Source organism: Sebastes umbrosus, chromosome 7 (assembly GCF_015220745.1).
Source record: "Sebastes umbrosus isolate fSebUmb1 chromosome 7, fSebUmb1.pri, whole genome shotgun sequence".
NCBI classification, from domain to species: Eukaryota; Metazoa; Chordata; class Actinopteri; order Perciformes; family Sebastidae; genus Sebastes; species Sebastes umbrosus.
Window position 1 is genome coordinate 13055650 of NC_051275.1, and position 13926 is coordinate 13069575.

At 39.4% G+C, this 13926-nt stretch overlaps 1 protein-coding gene across 3 annotated transcripts in view; it reads left to right on the top strand.

Moving 5' to 3' along the window:
• Positions 1–5510: 5510 nt before the first annotated feature.
• Positions 5511–13926, top strand: part of cadm1b (cell adhesion molecule 1b) — a 162996-nt gene continuing 154580 nt past the window's right edge. Inside the window, exon 1 of one of the 3 annotated variants that reach the window (XM_037776006.1) lies at positions 5511–5674. In XM_037776006.1, coding sequence (XP_037631934.1) covers positions 5599–5674 — 76 coding nt within the window. In that variant the 5' untranslated portion in view covers positions 5511–5598. The remainder of the gene's footprint in view (positions 5675–13926) is intronic. The other 2 variants (XM_037776007.1, XM_037776004.1) reach the window with 2 other exon arrangements.

Sequence of the window (13926 nt, forward strand, 5' to 3'; positions counted from 1 at the left end):
GAGCACATTTCCACCAGGTGCAGACCGATGCTATGCTGTCGGAAAATGAAGCAGCCTGGCCGGAGCTGTGGGGGGAAAACACCTTGTGGAGACATTGCGTGAGTGGCAGGCAGAACTGGCAAGCTGCCACAGATAATAACATCTGAAATAAATTTGATGTGTGGAATTCAATCTGTAGTGATAGGGACGGCTGCAGCATTAGAGTGAAGCTCTAAATGCTATCTACTCATCCATGGAATGAGGACTGACACGCAGTCTCAGAGAATAGATTGTGCAATTAGCAGCCTTTGTGCTGTTTTGACACAATGAAAAAGGGAAATGAGATTCAACGTTGTCATGCACGGTCCTCCGTAGCCCCGTGATTCCCGTAAGATATTCCAAATGCACTGTTTCAGGTGAGAATAAGTCGGGGAGGGTTGAAACGTTACAAGATATAATAAAGCGCACACAGAGAGAGAGAGAGAGAGAGAGAGAGAGAGAGAGAGAGAGAGAGAGAAAGAGAGAGCGGAGGAGAGAGTTGAATTGATCACACTTATTAATAATCTACAGTATTTCATTTCCATTCAAGCAGTCTGATTTTGAAATGTGAAATTCTAATGTGATTTTTCTTTTCCCAATTTTGAGGAGCATGACACCTCTTCAGCATAAACTACTAGTAAGTAGCAGCTACAAGATGAAATGCACCATTCGAAGAACGGCAGGCGCTGTTGGACAAAATGTCTTGGGAACCGGAGTTTCCCCAAACTTTACTGATCATTCCTTTAATCAACCCTCTTCCTACCAACATATTTAAAGGGGACATATTACGCTCATTATCAGGTTCATACTTGTATTTGGGGTTCCTACTAGAACATTAGTTAGGGTTGTCAATCGATTAAAATATTTAATTGCATTAATCGTATGATTGGCCATAGTTAATCGCAATTAATCGCATTTTTTTTATCTGTTCAAAATGTACCTTAAAGGGAGATTTGTCAAGTATTTAATACTCTTATCAACATGGGAGTGGGCAAATATGCTGCTTTATGCAAACGTATGTATATATTTATTATTGGAAATCAATTAACAACACAAAACAATGACATTTATTGTCCAGAAACCCTCACAGGTACTGCATTTAGCATTAAATATATGGCAAAGTCAAGCCCAACAGACAACAACAGCTGTCAGTATGTCAGTGTGCTGACTTGACTATGACTTGCCCCAAACTGCATGTGATTATCATAAAGTGGGCATGTCTGTAAAGGGGAGACTCGTGGGTACCCAGAGAACCCATTTACATTCACATATCTTGAGGTCAGAGGTCATGACGCCAGTATCTTGAAGCTAGTTCTAAAACTGAGCCCGCTGCAACCTGAAAATCGCAAGTTGCGTTAATGCGTTAAAGAATTTAGTGGCGTTAAAACAAATTTGCGTTAATGTGTTGTCACGTTAACTTTGACATTCCTAGTTTACATGCTTTAATATTGAAAAAACACTTTATTTTTCTCATACTGTCCATTTTAGCGCCCGTCTCTTTAAGACCCCCTCCCGAAAAAGCCCAGTCTACTCTGATTGACTTGTTTGAAAAATATGGTGCACCTTGGCAAAGGTAGGTCTATAGCTGTGGGTGATATCTTCTAATGAGCCTGCATGTGACATACGAAGGGGAGCCAAATCTCAATGGCTTGTTGAATCACATGTTTTCTGATCCAGCCAGCCCATGTGGGTTGGTAGGTACTCCAGATGATATGATATGTCCCCTTTAATATACAAGGACTACTGACTGAGGGTCCCTGGGGACCCCAAGAATAAAATACTTTAACTATCACTCCCTCCAGAAAATACACACCATCGTGGTTCTTCTGTTACTGATGGATTTATTCGGCTTAATTGCACCTCAGCCGACAACACCGTCATCTAATCCACCATCAAACTGTTCAAAATACATGGCAATGTACAGAATAATTACATTCGCATCACACACAAACTGTAGACACTTAAATGTGAATATGCACGACGAAACATAAAAGACAGATACCTCGCTGGCTGCACACAAATGAGAGGGAATGTGTCCACTTGAACACCATCAAATCTTCAAAACTGATAATATCACCTTAAACTTAAACTTCAATCTTTGTGCGGAGTATAAAAACACTTCTGTCGCTTCTCATAACTTCTTGGAGGAAACTGCCACAACTAAACGTGTCCCTGCACAACATAGGACGTATACATAGTTCTTATGTAGTGTTAAAGGTACAGTGTGTAGGATTTGGCGGCATCTAGTGGTGTGGTTGCAGATTGCAACCAACTGAGTCACCCACTCCTCTCTTTCCAAGACTGCAGTATTGCCGCAGAGTGCAAAACCGTGGTAACGCCATCCTTACCATTATAACACTACTTTAGGAGCAATGGAAGTCAGACGACGGCTTACGGTACCACGGTTTAACAAGCATGATGGTGGCCTTCAGGTGACGTAAAAATGTGAAAGGCTCTCGCTAGAGCCAGCGTTTGGTTTGTCCATTCTGGGCTACTGTAGAAACATGGTGGACTCCTTGAAGAGGACCTGCTCCCTATATAGATTAAAGGCTCATTCTAACAAAAGCACAACAATTCTCAGTTTCAGGTGATTAAACACTAATGAAAACATTATGAATATTATATTCCATTTCTGCTAATAGATCCCCCGAAATGTTCCACACTGGCCCTTTAATACAAACAAATCACTATTCATGAAAATTAATCGTATAAATAATAATATGTAAATAAACATCAGACAATAATATAGATAATAATTATAGCAGTAAAAGTAAGAAACAACCATAATAGAAAATTATTATAATACTTATTTCTTCTCAAAACATTATTAGTTATGTAATTAATGTCATTTGAAAAAAAAAATATTATTATTATTATTTTAGGAAAGATACAGTTAATTTGCATATTGCGTAAAACAAAAATAAACAGAGCACATGAGGAAATCTGCATTATACTTTATCTGCGTCTGTCTCCTTCAAATGAACTGACTAACTGAGTGAACCTATAGCCCCTGATAGTGTGTGATACTTTAAATTAGGACCCATGGCAAACATGAACTCAATAAATAGTTCCATCTATTAAAGCTGCACAGGCGGGCAGGATTGGATGCTTTTGACTAGGGACCCCAATAAATATTATACATATTATATATAAAAAAAAAAAAAAAGCACTAATTAAAACAGAAACAGAAAACAATGGTATGAAGTCATTAGGAACAAATTAATTGACAATGTCATGAAAAATTGGAATGATAGAATAAAGCACCTGTGAGATATATGACAGAAAGTAGACCTCTGGGGTCTGCTGGGATTAAGGTTAAACAGGTTTTTATATGATTGAGCACATTGCTGTCTTTTTTAGCAAACATATCTTCCTTTTTTGTTATTTAAGCCTCATTGAATACATTTTTGACACAACATGTTAAAATTTGATTCATTGTGTTTTTCCACAAAAAAAGTGTTAAACAGAGGCACGCAGCCTTTAAAGTGCCCTAAAACATACAATAATACACACTCCTTTAAACAAACAGCAGCTCCCTCATGCTATTGACCCGACTATACTGTATAATAAACATAAACTAAACGCAGTTCTATCTCATTTTGTGCTTCAGCTATAAAAACCAAAGCACAGCCAGATGAGTATAGGTTGGTCTCACCCACATGAACTAACAGACTATAACCATAAAAGAAAATGACTATAATATTCCTATAAAGTGTCTGTGGTTCTCGGTGGTGAGTTTATGGTTATACCTCACCGCGCTCTACTGTATTTTACACATCCCATGGTATCAATGTGATATCCCTTCAATATTCCTATAGGGAATTACAGTGTGGTCAGGGGTAATCTATATGCACTGTTTCATAGTTTTGACTTTTTTTTTTTACTGTAATATCCCTCACTGTTAAGAATTTCCCAGTAAAATAACAGTAAAGAACTGGCAGCAGGGTTGCCTTTATGTTACTGTAAAATTAACATTATTATACTGTCGCTGAAATTTACAGCTTTGTACTGTTAATGAAAAATACTGTCTGAACTGTTTTTTTTATTAATTTCACAGTATCTTACAGTTAATTTACTGTTTAAAGATACATTATATAGCTGTTTTTCCACCTTTCTTTTACATTATCTTACTGATTTGTTTTAATGCACTATTTAGGTTGTATTTTTTACATTCATTTTAATAAACATTATTTTTTGCCTAGATGAATAGACTTAGCAGGTTACAGACAGGAATAGTCACACTAAATACAATTAAAGGCACTTGTTAGGAAAAAGGCTATAATAGACTTGTTGACACGTTTCCCAAAAATGTCTGTCTATAGCTGGCTACAAGCACAGAATGCAAACCAGAACAACATGTGAGACAACAACAACAGAGCTAATTCACTGATTTTCCAATTATGTACAATGTACAAGCCTCACATGTGCAGATCAGGTCCCAGAATTAAAAAAATACTGCATGAAACTGTTACTGATGATACTTTAGACAGTTGATCAGCAGTAAAGTGATGTTTTTTTAAGAATGCATTATAGTTCAGTTAAAAAACGGCCTATGAGCGTAATTTAACAGGTTTTCTTTTGTATTAACAGTAAAGCACTGTTTTTAGCAATAACAGGTTAATACTGTTGAAATCCTGCTGTAAATTAACAGCAATTGTTTACAGTGTAGGAATATTACAGTAAATAAAAAAAAGTCAAAACTATGATACAGTGCATATAGATTACCCCTGACCACACTGTAATTCCCAATAGGAATATTGAAGGGATGTCACATTGATACCATGGGATGTGTAAAATACAGTAGAGCGCGGTGAGGTATAACCATAAACTCACCACCGAGAACCACAGACACTTTATAGGAATATTATAGTCATTTTCTTTTATGGTTATAGTCTGTTAGTTCATGTGGGTGAGACCAACCTATACTCATCTGGCTGTGCTTTGGTTTTTATAGCTGAAGCACAAAATGAGATAGAACTGCGTTTAGTTTATGTTTATTATACAGTATAGTCAGGTCAATATAGCATGTGGGAGCTGCTGTTTGTTTAAAGGAGTGTGTATTATTGTATGTTTTAGGGCACTTTAAAGGCTGCGTGCCTCTGTTTAACACTTTTTTTGTGGAAAAACACAATGAATCAAACTGTAACATGTTGTGTTAAAAATGTATTTAATGAGGCTTAAATAACAAAAAAAGGAAGATATGTTTGCTAAAAAAGACAGCAATGTGCTAAATCATAATAAAAACCTGGTTAACCTTAATCCCAGCAGACCCCAGAGGTCTACTTTCTGTCATATAAGAATGCATTATAGTTCAGTTAGTAATTTAACCTAGGTTTTCTTTTGTATTAACAGTAAAGCACTGTTTTTTTAACAATAACCAGTTAATTCTGTTGAAATCCTGCTGTAAATTAACAGCAATTGTTTACAGTGTAGATGTGTCATTGCAACATAAACGCAGCCCAATATCATAGCAGGCTCCCTTTGCTTTGAGCCCTCCCTCCGCCTCTCATGTGTCTACATTTCCATCCCATGGCCGTCTCTAGGTGATTTAGCGCCGCCAGTCTCAAGCAGGTGTCCAACATGGCGATCACGGGGAGCGGATCTCTCGCTATTTCTCTCTCTGTTTTCGTGATTTCAGCCGCGTTTCTTCCGAAAGGTAAGTTTGTCAGTGTCTTGTGACTGTGTGTGATGCAGAATGTAACCCAGCTTCGCAACAGCAAGAGCCAGGATAGAGAGAAAAGGAGTACCGGAGAAGAAGTTGTGGTGCGTTTGCGCGCTATAGATGCGCACCCAGTTAAATCACAGCAGCATCACTTTCCATCAGCTCTGATGCTGCTGTCGACTCCGGGAATATCCACGCTGTTTCTCTTTCTCCTGACTGTTTTGGAGGCTATTTGTGTCGCTGATTGAAAGGGTGTAGTCTCGAGTTGTACTGCAGGAAAAAGTAGTAAGAGCTGCACAATTGCATGCGAAGATAAAGTGGTAATCGAGTCAGTACAGTATATTTGGAGCTATAGGGCAAGTTGGAGGCAATGCACTGTGTAAACGTGGCTCTCTTTTTATTATGAAACGAGACGAGAGACGCGCTTGTTTCCTCTTTTTTTAGTCATCATACCGCATAAAAACCTTCCACAGTCCACAACTCGTCTCCAAATCTCTCCAGTGTGCGCTTCAGGTGCGCTCCGGAGCAAAAGAAAAACACGCATTGCAGCTCTCTACTCTCTCGCTATACAGTGTGTCCTCTGGCCAAGCAACTGCAGCCTCCTCGGATGCCTGTGTGTGTGTGTGTGTGTGTGTTGGATCTGTGTGTGTGTCCGCTGTCTTCTTCACTTCTTCCTCCTGTCACTGAGGCTGCTGGAGATGTAAATCTGCCATGTCGCTTTTAGGGGCTTTTTTTTTTTTTTTTTTTTTTTATTATTGGAACCAAAATAAATGTGCAAACCATTGCAGTCCCTATCATTTCCCTCCGCTTATTCCACCGTGGTTGCATCAGAGTTGCATGCGTCAGTGTTTTTTTTTTTTTTTTTTTCCTGGAAAACGTATGACAATACTGACGCATGCATGTGGAGCGGTTAAAATGTCAGCTTTAAATCCCTCCCAGCGGTGGAGTAGATGGACATGTTGTGTTGTCAATCCCCACCTGGTTGTTATAAAAAAAAAAAAATGCCAAGCAACAGTTGCCAGATGACAGGTTTCACACTTGGAAGTCTACTTCTTCTTATTGATGTCATTTTCTGTTTCTGATATTGGCCATAAGTGGCTTCATATATAGTGGTGTATCTGCATCAGACATCAACAGGTCTGCAGGAACTCATCAAAGCCTATTTGTGTGTGTGTGTGTGTGTGTGTGTGTGTGTGTTTCTTTGTGTGTGTGTGTGTGTGTCTGTGTCCCACCATTGAGGTGTACTAGTTAAAGGACATTTTTTTTTTTTTTACAGTGGGATTTCTTTTTTTCAGATCACTGCTTTCATTTCACAGTTGTTGAATTTATTATGGCCCGCGTTGAATAGCAGTTGAATGACATTTACAGCATTGTCCGGCGTCTCCTTGTCACATTAAGTTAATTAACCTCTCAGTCAAATAAAATAATGCATCATGAATGCGCAATAACCTCGAGCTCAACACACCAAGGGGGTTGCAGCAGCAGCAGCAGCAGCAGGAAACTGATTTGGGTTTCTTTTTGGTTCAGGTAAAATCCCCCTAAGAAGCCAGAGAAGGTCTGATCTGACATTTGTTTGTTTGATTCTCTTTGTGCCAGCTGCTGGGAGCCACAAACCCCCCAAAAAAGGCCCAAGCTCTTGCTTTGTGAAGTGCTGACAGTCTGCTTTTTGACAGCTTCCAATTTTTCTTTGTTAATACTCCAGCATCAGTGGATTTGAACTTTGTCTCTGTGTCTGGTTGAGAGGAGAGCAGTCCCGCTAACTGGATGCTGCTTGTCACAATAGGTGTTCAGTTTGTTCTAAAGACACAACGAGGATTCATTAAAAAGAAAGGCAGCTGATCCTGGGCTTCATAAAAAGAAAGTTGACGCTAAAGAGCATCCTGTTATGAAATGCTGACACTTTGCATTTTGACAATCTGTTTAGCAGTGTTTTCTCTCTCCCCGCGTCTCCCGGGGCTCGGCCTGTCGTGGCATATCAGGTGGACTAATTTCAGAAGGTTGCATAATCCCACTTATTGCCAGCTTAAAGTCATTCGTCAGGGCTGAGTGATGGTGAAGGGGATCAATACGAGCTGTCACGAAGCCTCAGGGCGCCGCTGAAGGACGGGGATCTCAGAGAAACAAAGGGAAACATACAGTTGTTAGGGGTGCTCTCGGTTGCCAGTTGGCACGTGACAGGGTGAGTAATTGAAGATGTCCGTCTCTCGCTGCTTATGGCGGTGGGGTTCGGCTTTGAAACGGATACTGCTGAAATCTGCTCGCAGTGTGCTGCTCTGCCCTCGATTTGTGTTTGCTTACAGTGTGTGTTCTGGTGGTTTGGTAGTTTTATTTTCTCAGTTATCAAGTGAGGATGTCCCTGTGTTTATCACTCGTACTCTGTCGGTGGTGCATTATCGGGCCTACCGGAAGTACATTCATATGAATACTTCTGTGAGTGTTAAGGTAATCTAGGGCATAATTATTCAGATATTTAATTGAAGTATAAGTAGAAATACAACAGTGTAAAAAATACTTCATTGCAAGTCCTGCAATCAAAATGTTACTTGATAAGAATGCAGAAACATTTCACCAGTATAATATTTTACTGGATTATTTTTACAGATGCATTAACAATATGTGCAAGTATCATTTACAGTTGTTCAAGTTGGGCTAAATTTAGCTTTATTATATAGCGTTGGGAAAAGAAATGCATAAAAATGAAACATCTTTATTATTTTTTTTATTTGTTTGTTTTTCCTTCTTTGTGATTACTTAATGTAATGCCATGTGTGACGTGTTGCCAAATCTTCCATGCGTACCACACTATCTCCATCACTTCACAAAGAGGAATGGGGGGTTAGGAAATAAGGGTCTAGGAAAACATTGTTCCAAATATGTAAAATGCCAGTTGCTTTATAGTTGTACTGTTGTTCTATACCTTTTGTGCCAATAAAAAATTTGAACACGTTTTGTGTGTAAAATGTTATTCTGTAAAGTAACTGCAGAATAGTGACGTAAAAAGGTACTTTACACACCAAATATTTGCCTCTCAAATGTAATGAAGTAGAAGTATAAAGTAACACAAAACAGAAATATCCTAGTGCAAGTACTTCAAAATTGTACTAATAACAGCACTTGAGTAAATGTACATACTAGGGCTGCAACTAATGATTCATTTTATTGACCATTAATCTGTGGAGTATTTTCTCGATTAATCGATTAGTTCTTTGGTCTCTAAAATGTCAGAAAATGGTGAAAAATGTCGATCAAATGTTTCCCAAAGCCCAATATGACGTCCTCAAATGTCTTGTTTTGTCCACAACTCAAAAATATTCAGATTACTTCCATAGAGGAGTAAAGAGACCAGAACATATTCACGTTTAAGAAGCTAGAATTAGAGAATTAAAAAAAAAATGTTCTTGAAAAAATTACTCAAATCGATTTATCGTTTATTAAAGTAGTTGGCAATTAATTTAATAGTTGACAACTAATTGTTTAATTGTTGCAGCCCTTTTCCAAATACACACCAAATGATTGCCTCTCAAATGTCATGAAGCAGAAGTATGAAGTAACACAAAACAGAAATATTCAAGTGAAAGTACATCAAAATTGTACTTAAATATAGCACGTGAGCAAATGCACTTCCACCACTGACTAGGACTTTAACTAGTGATTATTTTCATTTTAGATTAATCTGCCGATTTCTTTTCTTGATTAATTGATTAATCATCTAGAATGTCAAAAAATAATAATAAAAAAAACGTTGCCTTCAAATTGCTTGTTTTGTCTGAACTCCATCAGTTTACTGTCACATAAGATAAAGCGAAGCAGCAAACCCTCACAACTGAAGAAGCTGAAACCAGAGAATGTTTGCCATTTTTCTGTCGATTGACCACCTGCTACTGTACTACCAATATCTACTCAGAGCCACACGCGGTACGTCAGCGCTACCTCCGTAGCAAACTGAAGTGGCCTTCTTCTCCCCACTATCTGTATAAAATAGCACTTACAGTACAGTACCATGTTTCAGAATAAATTTAATACCGCACTTAATGGCCCATTGATATGTGCCCACTTGTGAAGTATTTCATCGCCGGTACGTTCGAGATCACCGCCGTACATCATTTGTAACAATAATAAACTCTTCTATTTAAAGAAATTGAATTTATTGCTCATTAAATTTACATTAAACTCTGCTTAATAAGCCTCACTCTAATTGCTAGATAATGCATGGCACTACTTTATGCGGTGGCAGCTAATCTCGCTGTTGGAAAGGGAGGGGCTGGCAGAGAACTGGCAGCTAATGCATGTTAGGAATTTAACCACTGGTGTAAGACATGTGGGCTGATGCACATCCCACCTCCAGAATGTGTTTTTCTGCCGTTTCTGCCTTGAACTTTTGAATGCTGCTGTGTATGTGTGAAGTTCTCATCTGTAAATGGAGTGTTTTTTAAACCTTCACTACCTTGAACACGGCAAGTGTGTGAATGTGCGTCCACGATCGAACTTCGCGCTCTCTTTTGAAATCGCTTTTTTTTTTTTTAAATGGATCCGAGCGCATGCAGAGGGTCCTTGCAGCTCCAAGTGAATAGGCAGATTTCACTTTAGTATTTGTCCTTCCAAGTCAGAGGTTGGAGCAGGTTCAGTCCGTTTACACAGAAAGAAGTTGCTTATGGAGGTCCATGTTATAAGATAAAAAAATAATAAACTCCCTCTCCATCCCTGAGTCTTTTCAGTTTCTGAAAGAGTCCAATCTCCCCTTAAAAACATCACCTTGGGTGCTGCGTATGAGGGTTTTTGTCCACATGCTTAATAGTGGGACCTTCAAGTAAATACTGTATGAGGTTGTTTTGTCAAGGTCACAGGTGCTGAAGACATGCTATCACTTAGTGGGTAGAAACTCAGAACATTTCTATGTAAGGGATTTGCACTGCGGCGTCAAAACTGAATGACAAACCGAGGACGAGGAAAAAATGTGTCTGTCCGTCCGTCTGTGTTGAAATGTAGTAAACAGTCAATTAGGAGAAACAGACAGATGACAGGTCCTTTCATGATTGTGGGGACAGAAGCTTCCATTCATGACTGTGCTGTGGTAATGAGGAGGAGAGCTGATGTCTCCGCTTATGAATATGACATTGTTCTCTCTGTTCCCTGGATCTGAGAGACCTCACTCTATTGGCTGCGGTGCTCAGACGGTGACAATCGGGTCCACAATGGAGAAAAAAAAGAGGAAATGCAATGTTTTTGTTTTGAAAGGGGCACAGAGTGCACATTAGTATGGGTGATGGAGCAATTACAAGCCACCATTAAGGCTGTGGAGCAGTCAAATCGCAGTACTTTCTCCGGGCAGATATATCCTCTGTAAACCTTCACCGTACTGTAATTCAAACCATATTTAAGTTACTTAAAAATGGCTAAAAGTGATCTGACCATTCATCTGTCTCCCACAGATAACACCACAGATGCCAGTAATTGTGTTTTTACGGACGCTGGATGAGATTCAAACTTTGATACCTTTAAACCTTCCCTAAATTTTAATACAGTGTGCTCTGTTGCCAAATAATTTTGAAGTAAAGTCGTTCAGGGACTGCAGGGAGAATCCATCTGCTGCTAAATGCTGAATTTGCTAAATGCCCTCACTGCTGGATTGTCTCCTGCCACATTATGATTTCACCGAGCCGCTTCATGAATGCGCAATGAGGATAAACCCTCAAGAAAATTATTTTTACTTTTCCTCTAAAGCGCCACCATGAAGTTGACATGTTTACATGTCTCGACAACTATTGATGTGGCTTAAAATAACTAAGTTTCAAAAGTGAAACGCTTGTGAACATAAAGACAACTACACATTGTAGGTTTCACCCAGTATGCAAACCCTGGCCTCTTAGGGTGAAAACCCTGTGTTGTGCATCCCATCCATCGCCCCCGACCTCTAACCCTATATGGAGTTTCACGTCTATACCACAGCGCCTGACTTCCGCTTCTGCTCCTTTCATTATTACTACTAAATATAAAAAAACAAAAAAAAACAAATCACATTCCCATCAATCTCAGCTGTGCTTTAGTTTAGTGCTAATTAGCAAATGTAGGTGAACATGGTAAACTACGGTGACCAGATCTCCCGGTTTGTCCGGGACAGTCCCGGTTTCAAGCTAATGTGTCCCGAGTCCCGACACATATCTGTAAAACACTTAAATGTCCCGGTTTTCAACAGTCACTAACATATTGTCCTGGTTTTCACTACAATTAAAATAATAATATCATACTTACATAGACGTTTATCATGTTCCATTCATTTATTAATTTGTGCGCATGAGATAAGTATATAGGGAGGCAGCACAGTGCACTGCTGCAGTCTCTATAGAGAGTGATGCTGCGTGCGGTCAAGCCACTATTATGCACGGACGCAACAGATATCCGCTGGTTACATTAAGTGTAGTTTCGATCCACAGAACCCTCCGTGCTTATGTGCACATCAAACATGTCATTTTGATTAATTATTCTACACAGTTCCTTCTACGCATCAACAGACATTTCGCTCCGCTTATATAACTCCCTCAGAACCGGCCGTTCCGTCTTATACCCAGACGGTGTCTCCATCCTGGCCAAAATGTCCTCTGAGCTCCACAATTTTAATTATAATAGCCTGAGACGAAACAAGTTGAAAAAATAATGTACGTAGGCCCAGACAGCAATACGTTTCCTCTGAGGGAAACTCTCTACAGGACTCCCAAACTGTCAGTGCCTCATGACGGGGACAGTCCTGTGATTAAAGGGGGAGAAAGTAGTGAATGTGATAAGTCATGATTGTCACAGCCTCTAATGTATCCACCTATAATAATACCTTCTTTCTGATCCTACTCCGTGCTCAAATGCGCCACAAATGCGCCAAGCTAGCCATCCTGATGAAAACGCCTATGGTGCGTGCTTATTAGTACGTGGACGCACGTGCATGAACGTGCATGTGCATAAACGTGTGGTACACTTAAATTTAAAAATAAATTGAATTGAATTGAATTGAATTAAGTGTCCCGGTTTGGGGGTTTGAAAATATGGTCACCCTATGGTAAACATTACACCAGACCAACATCTTTTCCTTTTCAAATAGCTTTATAAACGTTATTTTTGTGTAATACACGGCTCTGTTGAATCTTTATAGACTGTTGCTATGGGCGCAGTTCAGATGCCGGACTCTGGAGGACCGTTTTTGTATAAAATTATTGATTTCTTAAGTAAGTAACTGTGTAATAAGCGGGATAATGTACAGCTAGCGGGACATTGTTGTGAAACAAAACCCTTCAGGGCGATCCCTGTCGGGATTTATTTCACAACAATGACCGTCTCGCTCTACATTGTCCCTTACATACTGCTTAACCAAAGTATGTTATTGATCTGCCCTTTTCAAACATACACCGATTCACCTACAGTAATGAAAGCACTGTATATAGTCTATAGAGAGGCAAAGTCCCTCCCCTTCCGCTGTCCCCCATGATCGTGTTTAGAAGGCAACCCCAAATTGTGAAAATGTGCGACAACTCTCACGAGACTCGCTGCCCGACAACCTTTCCTAACCCTAACCAATTGTGGCATGAATTAGCCTACGCATAATGATGTTTGTCAATTTAAAAAATAATTTTGCAAGTCAAGAGGTCATAGGTTTGTCATAGTATCGTTTTTAGTTTTGTTTGAAACCGCTCAGTGAGCTACATAAACCTTAGCTTATGTTACATGCACAAATATAATGTTATCTTATCCAGCGACTCCTGGTCTTTTTATCAGCCGGGAAGCGAAAGGACGAGCAAGACCCGTTGCTCGTGTCAGTACATCCCGGTACAAAACACAAGGGCATCGTAGCTTCAGCGAGAGAGACGTCACTTATGCACCTTTTGGGTGTGTAGTCTTTCTAACTACATATTTTCACAGTCTTATCCTGCAACAGTTTTACAACAAACTGAGATTTTCTTGACTTGCAAAATTGTCTTTTAAATTGACAAATGGCGCAATTCAAACGGGATCAAAAAATGATTTGTCTCTTGCTGTTAACTATCATACATATTTCATCTGAAATAAGGTCCCACCAGAAGGGGAGGGTCTTCGGTACTCTATTGTCACTGATGAGATTTTCAGGAAATTGAACTCTTCATTTTGAAGGGTGCACTAATGGGCTGAGGAGGGCCCTGCCCTGCTACATTTGTTCACTTGTTGGAATTTGTCAGAAGTTGGGGATTCATCTCACATTATCAAATATGACTACACCCCAAAGGGGC